We start from the raw sequence: 19,099 nt of genomic DNA on the forward strand, positions 1-19,099 counted from the left end.
GCTAAATAATATTAAACGTATTAACCTTTAAGTGAAGTATTTTACTCTCAGCAATCCTTGAGTCTTTCAAGAAAATTCCTATTTGGGAATTATTCACATTGTGTGAAAATTAAATAAAAGCAAAACGTCAATTTAGCTCAAAATTTCACGAGAGAAAACTCCAAAAAAAAATCTTTATCCATTATAATTCAATTTTAATCTGGACATAATAAGAAATAGTATAAAAAAGAAGGAAATGTTAAAGGAGAACAAAACATCTAAAACAAGGGTTATTCTCATTCCATACAAAAAAATTAAATGCCTTAAAATGTCTTTATGGAGACGATTCATGAGGCGTAAAATTTGAACAAGCTTTTTGAAGTGTTTCTACAAACCCCCAATCATCCTCTGTAGTTGATGACAAAAAAATTTTGAGATTTGCTCAAGTTGCAAAGTTCTTTTGAGGAAACATTTTATTGAAAAACTTGTTCCTAATATCTCACTCTGCTGTGAACAAGATGTTAATGATATAATTAAATATGCTACTTCTGTATCTCACACATCAGACATGCATGCTTGATGGCAAGGGATGATAAAATTAAAATTCTGTTTTGATTGTTTGTCGAAAGATATCTGCAACTCACACGCCATAACAACAGAATGAATCTGACTGAAAAAAAAATTTGTATAGAATAGGAAGATCAGTTAAAAAAAAAGGAAAAATAATTTAAATTATTATTTGATACTGATAACAGAAGAATCATACTGAAGTTTATGAGCTCCTAACTTATGATTTCGGAATTAAGAATAGGATGTTTTGCTCATGTCCTCAAGTTGTGTGTTTAGAGAATTATAGCATAGAATTTCAGTTACAGAATTAGTCTGTAAACAGAAATACAGTAGGCTATTTTCGTCATTCTTGCTATACTAAGAGATTCTGAAATTAACTTGTCAGGTACTTAATGAAACAGGAAGGGATAGCCTTATTATGTGTTTAAAAAGAGCACTTGAACACAGGAAAGCTTTAAAGTTACACTCTATAGATAACAATATCAACACAGGAAAACTTATTCAAAGTAGTTTGTTTACTGGAACCCACTAAAACAGTGATGTGCCTTATATATTCGTTTTTACATGATATGTGCTGGAAAGTTCCTCCTATCATTCTATTATTACGTGGAAGATTTTGAAACTAGTCTGCAGGCAATGAAAGCTGAGATGTAGATGAAAATTCACAATTTCGTCCTCTTGTAAACCAATTATACAGAATTCTATTGCAATGTTTGTTGATTACAGGTTTATGGAGAAGCTTGGAGGTTACCATTCTGTCCTAACAACAAGTGAAAAGTTAAACAAACTGAAAAATCAACCATTTATATCCATAATAGAAGTGAGGTCACAGGGCAAACTACTGCCCCCAAAACTGCAGTGACTGACAGAGAATCATCATTTACCAGAGCAGAAACCCATGAGCTGAAACCCTGGTGGAATGAGTGAGTGCTAGGGTAGGGAAACCTGAACTCTGACAAATTGCTGGAGGCTCAATGTAGACAAGTTTGAGAGTTGAAAACTCCAAGAGGACTCAGTTATTGTGATTCTCCCACAGTTTTATGAGTTTTATCTCCTGGATCTCTAAGAGGTTCACAAGATGAGAAAAGTCCCCTCTTAATTCCCGCTGTGGGAGGAGAAAACGAACCACTTTGAAATATGCCAGACCATTCGGTTCCCAACAAGGTCTGCCCTCAGGAGAAACTATTAACCAGAGCCTAACCTGCTGGGATTTAACAAAGCCTAACTGATCTGGGGGGAGGAAATGATCCAACTCTAGCCCACTCCAACTATCCTGTCCTACCTAAGAGGGGAGGGGGCACCGAGAAGTATCTGTGAAGTTTATAGTCTAGAGGTACAGGATAACCAAAAGACTGAGACCTAATCATAGGACTAAAGACTGTCCTCTTAGCTACAAATGAGCAAAACTAAGAATTACATCCAACTTCTCCTCGGAAACCATGCAAGCAAGAAGAGAGTGGAGTGAAATATTTAAAGTGTTGGAAGAAAAAAAAATAACCTAGAATTCTGTAACCTGTGAAATTATCCTTTACAAGTGAAGAAGAAACAAAGACTTTCTCTGACAAACAAAAATTGAGGGCATTTGTTGCCAGTAGACTTGTCTTGCAAGGTATTAAAAGAAGTTCTTTAGAGAGAAGGAAAATGACATAGGTCAGAAACTTGGATCTACATAAAGAAAAAAAGACCACTGGAGAAGAAAAAGTGAAGGTAAAATAAAAACTTTTATTTTTCTTATTCTCTTTTTTTTTTTTTTGGCCACACCGCGTGGCCTGTGGGATCTTAGTTCCCCCACCAGTGATTGAACCCATGCCCCCTGCAGTAGAAGCACAGAGTCCTAACCACTAGACTAGACCACCAGGGAATTCCCTACTTTTCTTATTCTTAATTGATCTAACAGAAAACAGTGTATTTAAAATAATAATAGCAACAACATATTCAATAATGTATGATGTGTACGTATATCCTTGTGTATAACTGAAATGAATGACAGTAATGATACAAGAGACAAGGAAGGGAAGGGAGGAATTTGTGTTACTTTATTATTATAAGGTATCTGTGAAGCAATACCGTGTTATTTTAAAGTGGACTTAGATTAGTTGTAAATGTATACTGCAAACTCTAGGACAAGCACTAAAAAATGTAAAGAAAAATGCTTATGGACAAATTTCTCCCAAGTGATTGTATGGAACATAAATTACTTGCAAAACTATGTTAAAAATTAGAACTATAAGTAAGGCAAGAATCTTAAGTCTACTTATGAAAATATTCAGAAAACATCTTCAAGAAATGTGCAAAGGTTCAGTCTGTGACATACAATCAAAGAGAGAACCAAAACATCTGAGAATGGGGGTTGGGGGAGGAGTCCCGAAATAAATTATTAAAGAAAATTTAACATATAGATAATTAAGTCACGTATTTTAATATAAAATCACAAAATTTTTCTTTTCAAAAGCAGACCACTATGGGCTTTTCTTAAATTACAAAACCATTAATTAGGTGCTGCACTTGAACTCTATATTCTGGACTGAAGTCCAAAATCAAGCTCATTATATTGTCCCCATTACAATCAAGAGTCAACCAAAACATATTACTACAGGCAGTTTAATTCCTTTAGAAAATATTATAGTAAAAGAATAGTAATAATAATATGGAGTAGCTCTTCTTGCTACTGAATATAATTTAAGGAACATTAGATGCCAATCTGTCCCAGGTATCAACAGCAGAGGAAACAAAGTCTTTAGATTCTTCTTTACACCTAGTTTATTCCTAAAGTGTAAAATCACCACCATAGCACATATCTAAATTAATCTATACTCTTTCTCTCAGGATTTCTCCCCCCAAATCCCTATCTACTAATTGGGAAAGAGGGGCAATTTAGAACAATGTCTTCAGTGGTTTAGACTCACAAAGTGAGGTCAGGCAGGAAAAAACGTCTCTTTCATCATGTGTTCAACCTTTTGTCCCTATTCATGAAGTTTCAGAAAAGCTCCGGGTTTGTTATCTCATCATATAGGGCCTTTAATTCTGATGTCTCCCCAAAAGTCTTCATTCATTTCTATGCAGCTGTACCTCAGAATTTATTAGCAATGTGCACATATGAAGCAGTCTATATGTGAGCATCTCTGGAATGATTTACAGTCATTAAAATGAAATAAAGATATGAACAGACAACCATAAAAAGCAGCATGTGAATTAGTGAATCAACGTGATGATACTTAGGCTTAATTCTCTGGGACTAAGGAAGTTATGCCTTCTATCAATTTGTTTCAATAATGACTTTTTCCATTAGCAAGATCAACAATGAAATGAGAAACATTCACATTTACCATACCTCATTATGTACACCATTAAAACAAACCATAATACAGACTCAAGCACATATCCCTAACATGCTACACTTTAAAAGAAAGTGAACTGCTCAATCAGCCAGAAGCAGCACTGATTAGAGAAGTTTCTACTACAAAATGAAAGCAAGAATTGAGGCTGAACCTGATGAAACTAATTATGGTAGTTTTAATCTTCCTGGTACATTTATAACAGAAGCCATACAGTGCAATAGAAGGGATCTACTCTTCCCCTCCATTTATGGAAGCATATGCTTCTACAATTGATGGTATTTTGGGAAGAGTGGCACCTTCCTTGTTTTGTCTCCAAGGCTTAGGGCAGATCGTGGCTGCCCCCTTAGCAGTCTGTTTTGTGTGTGTTAAAGGGAGAAAAGAAGGCTTTACTGAAATGTGAAGATCTGGGAGAATTTGCATAATAGCCTCTGCCCTGGAGAAGCTGGGCTCTATGCCAACCGTTCTCTTCTTCTCTACTACAAAAGAATTCTAGCTCAAGCAGCTTCCAAAGCAAACAATCAGTATGAAGGTAAGACAACAGAATTCCAGTGGGATAATGCGAACTTGTATTCTGGACCTTTTCATAAGTTGGTATAAGAAAGACTACACTCATAGATGGCACTCAGCTCAAAAGTTACAGGTAAGAAGAATGTGACCATCTTCTGTTTAGCAAGTCTCAAATTCACTGATAAGAGCTAAGGAGCCTAAACACAAAGAAAACTGGTTGAAAAAAAAAAAAGGCACTGGGTAAACATAAACCAGATAGCAGTAAGAATAAAACAGTTTCACGTGGGCTCATCTGGAGACAAAGTTTCCCTAAAACCAAGTTCATACTGAGTTTATGACTAATCTCTCTATCCAAAACTTTATTCCCTTTCTTGTCCCGCCCCTGTTGCCCTCAGGACTGAGGAGTACCAAAGAAAAGGGGGTACTGAAACCAAGCAGGACCCTGTGGAGCCTTCCTGGATACAAAAGCACCTCCGTGTCCCTGTTTCTTGTTTGTAGGAAAGAAAAAGTCCCCTAGGCTTCCAGGAGTTCCAAAGAGTAGGCTCAAGCAGTTAACGATTAGGGCAATAGGGTCACTGGATTCCTAGTTCCTCCTGAAGGGACACAGATAACAATCTGGTGTATATCTTTGAGTTGTTCTTTAGAAACTAAGACGCCCCACCCAGGTGGAAGATGGTGACTACATGCTGACCACAAGCATACAGACCCCAGACTGGTTGGAAAAAGAAGGTTGGGATTCCCGAACATCACCCTGTTACCTTATCACCAACCAATCAGAAGAAAGTCGGTGAGCTGCTCATTCTCCTTGCTTGGGGCCCTGCAAATAAACCCTTACTTTGCTGCAAACACCCGCTGTTTGGCTTTCTGCGTGGGCGCAAGAGCCCTTGCTTGGTAACAATCTGGTATCACTTTTAAGTGGATGAGTCACTAAGATGTGCTAAATGCATTCAAAAGGTATTTGACTACTAAAAATGTTTTCTTAAACTAAGAGCCTAATGTGGGGTTGTTTTTAAATGAAGATAACATAGACAACTTAGTTCACCACTCTGTGTTGTGACAAAATACTTAAAGGAAAGTTTTTGTTCGACCTATTATAAGGGTAGTAACCAAATTTGTGCCTTACCAGGAAATTCATGAAACAGCCACAAGTCATTGCATTACTACCAATAATACTTACTTCTTAAAATTAACTATAGGTTGTTTTGAAAGACCTAAAAGTTTTAACATACACTTTCAATAAATGAAAGAAGAGAAAATATTTATGAGTAGTTCAGTTACGAAAGTTATGTGTACAAGCACCATCTTAGGACTAGGCAAACAAATTCTCTTATCCCCAAGCTATATTTTAAGGGCAGTATTTTTGATGGTGGTGGTAGTATTTGTTTTATGCTTACAGACATAAACCCGCAGTCCATAATCTTACTGAACTTTTTTTTTTTTTTTTTGGCCGCGTTGGGTCTTCGTTGGCACGCGGACTTTCTATAGTTGCAGCAAGTGGGGGCTACTCTTCGTTGTGGTGCGCAGGCTTCTCATTGCGGTGGCTTCTCTTGTTGCAGAGCACGGGCTCTAGGCGTGCAGGCTTTAGTAGTTGCAGCACGTGGGCTCAGCAGTTGCGGCACGTGGGCCCTAGAGCGCACAGGCTCAGTAGTTGTGGTGCATGGGCTTAGTAGCTTTGCGGCATGTGGGATCTTCCCGGACCAGGGCTCGAACCCATGTCCCCTCCATTGGCAGGCGGATTCTTAACCACTGCCCCACCAGGGAAGTCCCTTATTGAACCCTTTTTTTAAAGCATGTTCCGTGTTGATCATGAAATGCAAAAACTAAAAAGGTCACCCTGACACTTAAGGAACATTCACTAGTCAAAGAGAGACAAATTAATAATTACAATATGTGATATGTGTTCAAAACAGAGAAATATATGCAATGGAAGCACAGAGGTTAGAGTAACTAACTCTGCCTGCGAGGATTCAGGAAACATTTCAAAGAATTGGGTGACATCTGAGCTAACTCTTTCCACTCCCTCATCCTACTTCCTCTCTCTACTGTATACTGAAACTTCTTTCTTTTTGCTTGTTATTTAGGAACTTAGTAACCTTAAATTTATTCTTCTAATTTCTCATCTTTATCTTCGAAGCTGAAACAGAAGAAAAAAATGTCACCAAGTATGCCTAGGAAAATTTCCACTTGTTTGAGAATTCCTAACGGTCATAATTACCAAACAAGAGAAGTTACCAAGCTCCCCTGCCTTTGGCTTGTAATTTCCAGTATCTACCTGTGATTTCTTCAGCAGTCTTCTGTAGCTTCCTACCCATGCAATCAAGGGCTAGACAAGGAACTACAAGATAACCACACTCAGCAATTTTGCCAAAAAATAAAAAGGTGGGGTTCAGAAGCAGGTTCCATCTTGTTTCACTGTTTTTACTGTGAAAGTTACTACTGAATCCTGCAGTTATTAGGATCGTCTTTTTGCCTTTACATATATACTCAGATGTTAGTAATTCTATGTAGCTTGGTCAAAAACAGCTAAAATATTCTAGTATATATATTTACCATCTGTGAATTTTTGTCAAAATGCTTTTGTGCACCTCCTAAACTCTGACTTCCTAATATAGTAGCAGAATTTTATCGCAAGCGTGTATACTTGACTTTGAAATGTTTTCCAAAAATGAAGGTAAAATATACATAGCAGATCAGGACTTGGCTGTTAAAAAATAAAGAATAGAAAAAGACCAAATTTAACAGTTCAAAACCTGTTTTGTTTAAAGAGTGAGTTCTCATCACTATTTCACATTAACAGTACTTTATTTCTGACATCTTTGAGACATTACCTTCTTCTACTGATCTGTATTCCCTCAATTTAGCTAACAGATTTTGGAGAAACCAAAGCCTTTAGGAACACCATAAATCCAGCTTGGAGAAAGACTCATATTTATACTAAGGGGTTCCAAGAAAGCCACAGTTAATATGCAAACTATTGCCCCTTTCCCTGGTAGGTCTTTACCCAATCATATATACCTCTCTTAACATCTAACATTAGGCACTTGCTGGTGCAAAGTGATACTTATTTATAATGAAGAAGCAAAGGCTATATTAAATAGATCTTGTATGACACCTTCATATTTTTCCAGCTTTTAGCTGGGGGAGGGAAGAAGGAGTTATCAGGCATACAACAAAGGTTTCCCTTTCTTCTTGGAAGAGAATTCTTAATTGCTAGATTTTGAAATAGTTGGTTTCAAAAAAAAAAACACACATATACCTTTAAACAGACCAACAACACCCAAGGGTCATTCTGAGATTTGCCAGCTGTACCCTGAATCCTCAATGCACCTCACTTCCCTTCCCCCCTTAACAGTTAAATCCTTGCAACTCATCCTTAAACCTGATCTCTAATGCCATCTGCTGTTGCAGTTCTGTGTCCTCAAGAAGCTCTACCAATCTGGTCCAATATTATTCCTGCTTGACTTTCACTACTGTATGAAGACCAAGGTAGTTCACTATTAACAGATTTATAAAATAAAATTCAGGTACTGTAACTTTGGTAATATTTAACATTACAGTTATAAATGATAGGGTTCCTACTTACTACAAGTAATCCTAAATTTCTCAAACAGAAAAACTTCCCCAAAGATCAATTTTAACTTTAAAATATTTCCTCTTTCTAAGAGGAATACTAATATAAAACAGGATCACAAATTTAAAAACAAAGAAAAAATCCCACGAACAAATCGGTATGGTCATGCAATTTCTGCTTTAAAATCTTATAGCATTGAGCTTCCCTGGGCGCAGTGGTTAAGAATCCACCTGCCAATGCAAGGGACACAGGTTCGAGCCCCGGTCCAGGAAGATCCCACATGCCGCAGAGCAACTAAGCCTGTGCGCTGCACCTACTGAGTCTGCGCTCTAGAGCCCGTGAGCCACAACTGCCGGAGCCCGCACGCCTACAGCCCGTGCTCCGCAACAAGAGAAGCCACCGCAATGAGAAGCCCGTGCACCGCAAGGAAGAGTAGCCCCCACTCGCCGCAACTAGAGAAAGCCCGTGCCCAGCAACAAAGACCCAACTCCACCATAAATAAATAAATAAATAGATAAATAAAATCTTACAGCATTAAAAGCAACACTTTATGATTTTAAGATTAAAACTTACTTTGCAAGTCAAATCAGAGAAAAAAACTTCAACCAAAGATATGATACAAAGAAAAAGTAGACAAAAAGTGAAGTGGAGGTTCCCTAAATTTTTGAGTGCAATATGAAGAGGTGATAAGTTCCCCACCTGTCTTCCATTCTTTATTATTTTCTTAGTACTCAACTACACTAAAGGGCTGTCAAATTCTTGTTTTACAGCACAACTGACAAACATCTAGGAGACATGCTAAAACCGCCTTTGCCCTTTACTATTTACTTTGCCCCCAGAGTCCTTCTCTTTCTAGCAATTTCTAACAAAGATGTCAACATCTAATTTTAAATATGAGTTCCTCTGTAAAGCTTACCATGCATATTCTCCTGCTCATCACCTTCTCCTAACAATTCTGATTCCATAAACACTCCATATGTATTTCTATTATGGAAGTTATCATATTACATCATAATTACTCATTTACTGCACATAACAGGCACTCAAATATTTTATGGAGGAATAAATAAATAAAAGAAGTCTAGAGTTATGAGTCTAGACAAGAGATTATGTTCAAAATTAAGTGATACAAAATTTGACCCTCCTTTGTGAAAACTACAAAGTAAAATATTGGTCCTATGATTAGTTTTCTAAAGTGTAATAGACAAAATAAAAATACATATTTAAGGTAATGAAAATGTTCTGAAATTAGACAGTGGTGATCTCTGCACACCTCTGTATGTAGCTAATATACTGAATATACTAAAAACCTCTCAACTGTACAGTTTAAAAGAGTGAATTTTATGGTATTTGAATTGTATCTCAATTAAAATTATATACATTTTATCTAAAACCAGGCTAATCTAATATAGGGCACAATTTAAAGGAACTACTATATGCAGAAAACCTGACTTAGGCAGACAATTACTGCTGTTTAACAGATATGCCAAGGAAAGAAAAGCCAAAACCTAAGTAATATCAAACCCATTTTTTTCCTCAACATTTCATTTCAAAACAATTGGAATTTGTGTGAAACAAGAAAGACTGCTAGGCAAATTAACCGTACTGAGCAAGAACAGAGATAACTGTTATTATCTGTATATTTTCTTACTAAAGAACCTACATTAATCTATCAGTTATATAATTTACTAAAATCTTAGGCCAACAGACCTTAATTAGAATACTTGGATTCACTGAGGGTTTTAATAATTCTCCATAAAAATCATTTCACTGAAACTCAAAATTACATCTCCAAAGGACTGTTTCTTAAATAATCTAACACTCATTTCTTTTCTAAACAGAAAACTACCTTTTGGCAGGGAAATTATAATTACAGCTGTAAATTTTAACACTCCCTCTTCTCCTTTTAAGTTGGTGTGTGATAAATACAAGTAAATATAATGACTTCCACCCCTACTTTCGCTTCCTAAAATACCGCAATAGAAGAATGACTATACCATTCTGACAACTTATGAAATGACACAGACACAAACATGAAGTTGCAAGACAGCCAAACCCAAATTTTTACAGGAAATTTAAAAGAAAATATGCCTTTCTACCATAGACAAAAATGAGACAGGAAAATCTATTTTAAAATTAATAACGAATGTATTTCTTATAAAACAATCAGTTGATTTCTACTCTAGCCATAAGACAGGCTAAATAGCATAAAGGTCCGTCTACTACAATAAAATAACTCAATCCAGCATAAGATGCCAAGTTTGTTGCACTGTGGCCTCATAGGAAGTAAGAAAAATCTCCAAGGGTACCAAAAGAAAAGAAAAAAGAAGGGTGATCTAAGTAGGCATAGTTGCCCAGAGGGTAAACGTACCAATCCATGGCCTAGGGGTAAAATGGGGCTCTCCCCCAGGAAAGGTGTTACTAACACAGCCTAATTCCCAGCAAAGCAAATTCAGAGCTTCTGAAGGAGAACCAATTAGGTTCCAAGTTCAACCACAGATAAAGATGAACAAAATATGAACTTTATAATCAACTGGACAAGTTCTAGAAAAAAATTCTATTTTTATTAAAAATCACATAAAGCTTATAAACTAATAGGCAATAATGCAAGGAACACTCTTAAATATAAGTAATAAGGAAGGATTAACCCTACCAGATATAAAACATAATAATTAAAACTATCATGCTGGCAAATAAGTAGAGACCAATGACACAAAGTGGGAAATCAGACCAGACTCAAGTACACATGGAAATTCAGTGTATGGTAAAGGTAGTGTCTCAAATCTGAGGACTAAAAAAAACTTCTTAATAAAAGGGTTGAGACAACTTGCAGCTATTTGGAAAAAGATAAACTTGGATCCACAACTCATATTACACATCATGATAAACTCCAAATGGATCAAATATTTATATATTTAAAATGAAACATTAGGGAATTCCCTAGCAGTCCAGTGGTTACAACCTGAGCTTTCACTGCTGTGGACCTGGGTTCAATCCCTGGCCGCGGAACTAAGATCCGTGGCCAAAAATAATAACAATAAAAAAATGAAACATTAAAAAACTCCTATTAAAAAATATAAGGAGATCTTTTATAAACTTAGAGTGAAGGCCCTTCTAGTTATATGTCAAATTCTAGAAGCCATACAAGGAAAGACTTATTAATTAAATTCAGTAAAAAACTAAAGACTTCTGCATGGCAAAATAAAAAATAAGCAAGGTCTAAAAACAAATGAAAAACTGGAAAAAAAAATATTCGTCACCCATATTTCAAAGGGCTAAAGAAGCTCTCTTAGTTTCGTACAGGAAAATCCTCCACGATACGCTAACACACTATTTAAGTGGAAAAAACAATGACACAAAACAGTGTGTACAGTATAGTACCATTTATATTTTTAAACTGGGGGGGAGGGATTACTTGCATTTGCTTGTATATATATATATAATATATTTCTGGGAGATATCAAAGGCACTGATGTTGCAGTTATGTTCCTGGAAGCTTCTTTGCACCAATTTTGGTTCCAAACAACTTGTTCTTATTTATTTTCCAAGTAAGACAATTTCAATACACAGAACAGTTTTTCTTCATTTTGGTTGAGAAATGGTTGTTCTGCTTAGCTAGTTATCATAGTTAGCATGGGGTTGTCACATGATTGCCTAAAAGGAGACTCCAAAATGGATTTGAGGAGAGAGAAGGGTAATGATGGTAACAATGTTTCATTGTTTCCTTTTTTATCTTTTAAATTCTGAATCATAGGAGTGTATATTACCTAATCAAAATAATAGTTGCTAGTCCAATATCCATACTCTTATACATTAAATTTTTTATATAACAGTTTCCCATGTCCAAAGTATCTCTTGCTATCTTAATCAGTTTCTGAATTCAGAGAGCAAGTTCAGGGTGAGAGGGATACCTGAAAATCTCTCAAAGACCTAAACGTTAAGAGCCAGGACTGTAAAACCCGTAGAAGACAACATAGGGGAAAATCTTCATGATGTTAGATTTGGCAGTGATATCTTGGCTATGACACCAAAGCACTGGCAATAGAAGAAAAAACAGACAAATTGGAGTTCATCAAAACTTAAAACGTCTACGCATCAGGACACTATCAAGAGAGAGGAAAAAGACAACCCAGAGAACAGGAAAAAAATATTAGCAACTCATATATCTAGACTATATCTAGAACCCTGAAAACTCAGCAACAACAACAACAACAAATCCACAATTCAAAAGCAGTCAAAAGATTTAAACAGACATTTCTCCAAGGAAGATATACAAATAGTCAATAAACTCAAGAAAAGATGCTCAACACCATTAGTCATCAGGGAAATGCAAAGCAAAACCACAGTGAGATACAACTTCATACCCTTTAGGATGGCTATTATTTAAAATACACATACATACACATATACACACACACACAGAAAATAAAAAGCAGTGATGAGGATTTGGAGTAACTGAAACCCCCATGCATTGCTGGTGGGAATATGAAATGGTATAGCTGCTATGGAAAACAGTTTGGCAGTTCCTCAAAAAGATATAGACTTATCATAGGATCCAGCAAATCCAGCAATACTACTCCTAAGTATATTACCCAAAGGAATAGAATGCAAGAATCAAACAGATGTCTGTACACCAATGTTCACTGCAGCGTATTTTCCAATAGCCAAAATGTGGAAGCAATCCAAGTGCCCACAGATGATGAATGGATAAACACAAAGTGGTATAAACGTACAATGGAAAATTATTCAGCCATAAAAAGGAAGTAGTTCTGGTACATGCTACAACATCGATGAACTTGAAGACATTATGCTAAGTGAAATAAGCCAGACACAAAAGGACAAATATTGTATGATTCCACTTATATGAGGTACCTAGAATAGACAATTTCATAGATACAGAAAGTAGATTATAGGTTACCAGAGGCTTAGTGGAGGGGCAATACAGAGTTATTGTTTAATGGTTACAGAATTTCTGTTTCGGGTGATGAGAAGGTTTTGAAAACAGATAGTGGGGATGGTTGCACAACACTGTGAATGGAATTAGTGACACTGAATTTACACTTAAAAATGACCAAAATGGCAAATTCTATATTAATATATTTTACAATTTTTAAAAAATTAATAATGTAATATATCAAAACCCACTGAATTGTACAGTTTAAATGGGTGGATGGTATGATATGTGAGTTATATCTCAATAAAGATATTTTAAAAAACACCCAGACATACCGAGTCAAAACCAATAAGAAGGTATCAGGAATCTATACTTCTAATAAATATCTTACACATATATCTTGGTATATACTTGCAAGTATTCTATAAGATAGTTTCTTAGAAGTGACACTGCGGAATCAAGGAATTGTCCATTTTTAATTATGACAGATACAAGCAAACTACTCTCAAAAAGTACGGCATCTGGGACTTCCCTGGTGGCGCAGTGGTTAAGAATCCACCTGCCAATGCAGGGGACATGGGTTCGAGCCCTGATCCGGGAAGATCCCACATGCCACGGAGCAACTAAGCCCGTGTGCCACAACTACTGAGCCTGCGCTCTAGAGCATGCGAGCCACAACTACTGAGCCCACGTGCCATAACTACTGGAGCCCACGCGCCTAGAGCCCGTGCTCCACAACAAAGACAAGCCACCACAATGAGAAGCCCACGCACTGCAACAAAGAGTAGCCCCTGCTCACTGCAACTAGAGAAAGCCGGTACGCGGCAATGAAGACCCAACACAGCCAAAAATAAAAAAATTTAAAAATAAAAAATAAAAATAGTATGGTATCGGGACTTCCCTGGTGGTCCAATGGGTAAGACACCATGCTCCCAATGCAGGGGGCCTGGGTTCAATCCCTGGTCGGGGAACTAGATCCCACACGCGTGGCACAACTAAGAAGTCCGCATGCCGCAACTAAAAAAGACCCAACGTGCTGCAACTAAGACCAGGTGTGGAATGAATGAATGAATGAATGAATAAATTTTTTTTTTTTTAAAGTACAGTATCAATATACTCTCCAGCAACAGTGCATGAGAGTGGTTGTTTCCCCTATATTCTTGCCAACGCTGAATGTTATGAAATTTTTTAGTTTTGCCAAAATGTAATGCAAAAAGATAAATCTCAAAAGTAATTAAAAATAAACCAAATACATCTTAAACTTAAACAGTGCTGTATGTCAATTATATTGCAATAAAACTAGGAGAAAATACATTTAAAAAAACAAAAATCGGACCCTTAAAATCTGTAACTTATATGACATGAAGAGCATCTAATACTTCTCAAAAGAATAAACTAAACTTTAAACTTTAGTTATTAACATGCCAGTTACTAAACTGTGGATTGAAATTTTTAAAAAATAAATGACATATTTGAATCACTCTAAATAACAGAATCCGTAAGTAAACTACTATAAATTTAACAATATGTCACATAATTCAAGAAACGGAAAATTTCACTTTTGAAACTGAACTTGACTTTTGCCATTAAAAATTACATCAACAGTTAACAGTGAGTTAGTACTAACCAGAATAGCAAATTATTTTTTCAGAGGGTCTTGTTTTTGCCCTCTGAACATTGTTGAAAGAAAAGTTCAATTAAGAAATAAAATATATGATCTATATTTCTATGTTTTTACTAGAAATTTAAGGCTTAATATTTGCTTTAAAAGCAGCACTGATGGACTTCCTTGGTGGTGCAGTGGTTAAGAATCCGCCTGCCAATGCAGGGGACATGGGTTCAAGCCCTGGTCTGGGAAGATCCCACATGTCATGGAGCAACTAAGCCCGCGAGCCACAACTACTGAGCCCGTGAGCCACAACTACTGAAGCCCGCGAGCCACAACTACTGAAGCCTGCGTGCCTAGAGCCCGTGCTCCACAACAAGAGAAGCCACCGCAATGAGAAGCCCACGCACCGCAAGAAGAGTAGCCCCTGCTCACCACAACTAGAGAAAGCCAGCGCACAGCAACGAAGACCCAACACAGCCATAAATGAATGAATGAATGAATGAATGAATGAATGAATGGACAAAAACCCAACTACTTTTGAAGAACTGGGGGGAAATGTTTTGGTTGCTTTAAAATAAATAAAACTCCCAAGATTTCTTAGACTACCAACATGCCTCATAACAGTGTATCTTTCCCTCCTTAGCCACTGACGCTTAATCTTTTTGGAGTCATGAACCCTTTAGAGAAGCTGGTAAGAACTATGTAAAAACTCATCCAAACAAACACAAAATTCTTCACAGACCATCATATGCTGAGAGCAAGCACAGATAACCAAACTCTTCCAGAGATCCCTTGTAAAGCAATACCTTAGGCTGTAAAAAGAACATTCACAAGAATCTACCACATGCTAAATACTATATATAAATTTAATTCTTTTTTTTTTTTAATTCTTTTTTTAAATTGAAGTACAGTTGACTTACAATATTGTGTTCATTTCAAGTATACAGCAAACTGATTCAGTTTTTTTTTTCAGATTATATTCCATTATAGATTATTACAAGATATTGAATATAATTCCCTGCTCTATATAGTAAATCCTTATTGCTTATCTATTTCATGTATAGTAGTTTGTATATGTTAATCCCATACTCCTAATTTGTCCCTCTGTCCCTCTCTCTCCCTTTGGTAACCATAAATTTGTTTTCTATGTCTATGAGTCTGTTTCTGTTTTATATAAATATTCATTTATATTATTTTTAGATTCCACATGTAAGTCATACCAAATAATATTTGCCTTTCTCTGTCTGACTTACTTCACTAAGTATAACATTCTCTAGGTCTATCTATGTTGCTGCAAATGGCAATATTTATTTCTTTTTTTACGGCTGAGTAATATTCCCCTGTGTGTGTGTGTGTGTATATATATATATATATATATATATATATATATATATATATATATATATATGCATATATGTATATATGCATATATATATACACACACATCTATATACATACATTCGTACACACCACATCTTCTTAAGCCAATCGTCTGTTGATTGGTACTTGGGTTGTATGTCTTGGCTACTGAAACTTAATTCTTTATTTACCCATTTAATACAGGCATTAATAGTCCCATGTTATAAATGAGGAAACCACAGCTCAGTTAAGATAAACCAAATTGACTATGTACAGTTATTAAGCCAGGATTTGAATTTGGTTCTGACTCTGTAATTCATGCTCTTTACTTCATTTATGAAGAACTAATTTAGAGGGCAGTAATATAGTCAACATCCTATGCTAAAGTAACTGTTGGAAAAATAAACACCTAACCCATTACCAACAGTTTTGTAAGTATACAGATAGCTTTCCTCAGGAACCACAAACTATATTCTGCTACAAATAATATAAGTGGGATATAAACTACTTATATATTAAGAATAGGTATGTATTGTAGGTGAAATCCTTTCAGTACAAAACCTCATTATTAGCACTATTAAAAAAATACTATAGAAAGATTACTAAAGACAATCATCTCAAAGCCCTTTAAAAATTAGCTGTGCAAGACAAGCTCTAACATTGTCTCAAGTAAAAAGGTCTAGATAAAAATTTTTTAATCCACCTTTCAAAAATTCTTGAGGTCAGCAGGAATAGCACCATCCTGAAAGGTAGGTGGTTTTGTAATCATTTAACATCCTTAAGCCTCAGTTTCTTCTCTATTAATTTGTCTGTAGTCACACTAGTAGTAAACAGGAGGGCAAGATTCAACTCTAGGTTTCCTAACTAAAAATCCAATCAATATTCTTTCCACTAGGCCATGTAGGAGCAGCAACCTGGATATACCCCATTTAAAATATTTGCCGTAATTTTACAAGTACATACATGGTTATACCATCACTCACATCTCTGACAAGCCTCAAAGCCTATTTTGGCTCACAAAACAGACTTTGGAAATAACATAAAAAGATTAAAATCAAAATTCCTAAAATATGTACGTAGGTTCGATAAAAATTAACAGTGAAATCCAAATATTGTTAATGATCACATATTGTTGGGAATTCTACTTACCCGCTTTGAAGGACAGTGCTCATTCTTTTCATCTGTCATCTTCCCACTTTTAAGTGCTTTCCTTGGGTGCTTGATAGTTGTTTTTATGGCAGGTCGACATACATAGTTCTCCAAGTTCTTTGGAGGTTTTTTAGTTCTCTTAGCCTGAAGGCCGATTTTCAATTTTAAATTTCCCTCTGAAAAGTTTGTCTCTTTCACTGAAAACTGTTGCTGTGCATCAGTCAAACCATCATCTTTCCCTGCTTCGATGGCTCTTTCCCGATTCCACTTGCGAAGGTCCTCTTCCTCCTTTGTGTTGTTCTCTAGCTCTACTTCTCTCTTGCTGACCAGTGTACCAGTATTGATGGCAGAGGGACTCTTTCTTGAAAATCCTTCGGAATCAGAACCCAATCCTAACATAGCAGTATTTCTAGGGTCCATCACAAGTGTATGTTATTGCCAAGGAATCTTACGAAAATTTTACAGAACTGTGTTCCATAAAAAACAGGGATCTCCAAAACTGGCAACCAGCATCTCTTTCTCTGCAGGATAGACCATAACAAAAAATTTATCAGAACAGAGGCAATTATTAACATGAGAAATGGGTATGGGGGGAGGAGAACAAGAAGATCAGGAAGAACCGAAAATCAGTTAAAATGGATCAAAATGCAGTTCAAAATGGATTTAAATTCATTTAGTTATAAATAAATTTAAATTTCAGAATAAGTTTATTATTCTCCAGATATCATAAATAAGCTGTAGTGGTATGGTGCAAATCAATGTTTAAGATCCACTGTTCTAACTCAAGCAACAAGCTTCTGCAACTGACAGTAAAGCAAACACAGTCTAAGATTAAAAATAATATCATATATTTTAACACTCCTCAGTTTCAAAGGAATATATTTCTTACATTTTAGTTAAATAAAATCAATTTCATTGAAGGTAAAGAACCATGTTTTGGGCTGGTTTCAGCACTCCAATATTATTTATAGGAGGTGGTAGACTTTTTAGGTTAGGACTCTTAGGCTGGAATTATCTCTAATGCTGGTTTACAGTTCAACTCTGAATTCATTTACTCATTCATTCATTAAAAAATATTTCTAAACACCTATCATGTGCCAGGCATTGTGTAACACCCTGGAAATACAGTATTCAACAAAACAGATCCAGTTCCTAAACTTACAAGCCTTATACTCTAGTGAGAAAGACAAACATTAAATAATTATATAAATGATTTAGAACAGTTGTTAAAAAAACTCTAAAAACCAGAAATATATTTTCACAAGTTTTCCCAGTAGCAAACAGTCAGCCGTCATGCTTCAATCTCCCAAATCTATAAATTATTTTAAAACCAGAACGTAGATTTATTATTTTACAATAGTTGGTACACCTTAACAGAGAATCTGAATAATCCACACAGGGCAACCCCCTTCTCATAAATAAAGATCCTCAGGAAACCATATACGATTGGCATATAATCTAGTGACTAGAGAATATAAAACCAAAACAAAATAATTCACTATTCTTGAGGACTGACAGACTAGCCTTTATTTCAAGCATATATCCGGATCAAGATCCAGGACCAGTATCTGGAAAAAAAAGAATATCCTATCCCTTAGAAAGTTCCATTTATGAAGTAGAATATTTTATAGTTTAAACTATGTGCCTTAAGACTTTTCTTTCCAACAAGATTATAAGAGTTTCAAAGGCAAAGATCATATGATACAACTTTTACAACTCCTACAAGAAATGTAAGTAGAATGCATAGCCCAATGACTGGCACACAGCAAGGCTCAATAGAAGGTGCCGACCATAGCAGCATTTTAAGTAGTTACTCAACAAATACTGGCCAACTGACTAAAGTGTATTCCTATTCTATTCATTCACACAAACAGCTGAAAGAGTAATTTTCAAATCAACTGTATATGACAATTATTCTTGCTGTCTACCACTTCATATATTAACACTTCACAATGGCATTCAAGGCTCTTCATAATCTGGCTCTAACTTCTCAAACTTGTCTTTCCTTATTTCCCAACACACATCCCCTATGATTTAGTCAATTCAGTTTTCTTCAACTTCCCTGGTGCTCCAAGGGCTAAGACTCCAAGCTCCCAATGCAGGGGGCCCGGGTTTGATCCCTG

At 35.9% G+C, this 19,099-nt stretch overlaps 1 protein-coding gene across 9 annotated transcripts in view; it reads right to left on the bottom strand.

The window, feature by feature from the left end:
• The window catches only part of ASH1L (ASH1 like histone lysine methyltransferase), a 209,302-nt gene that overhangs the window by 165,506 nt on the left and 24,697 nt on the right, over positions 1–19,099 (bottom strand). For 8 of the 9 annotated variants that reach the window (XM_068540958.1, XM_068540954.1, XM_068540956.1 and 5 more), the window contains one exon: positions 16,977–17,497. In XM_068540958.1, coding sequence (XP_068397059.1) covers positions 16,977–17,396 — 420 coding nt within the window. In that variant the 5' untranslated portion in view covers positions 17,397–17,497. Of the gene's footprint in view, positions 1–16,976; positions 17,498–19,099 lie in introns of those variants that run through there. The other variant, XM_068540963.1, reaches the window with a different exon arrangement.

This window comes from Eschrichtius robustus, chromosome 3 (assembly GCF_028021215.1).
Source record: "Eschrichtius robustus isolate mEscRob2 chromosome 3, mEscRob2.pri, whole genome shotgun sequence".
Lineage (NCBI taxonomy): Eukaryota > Metazoa > Chordata > Mammalia > Artiodactyla > Eschrichtiidae > Eschrichtius > Eschrichtius robustus.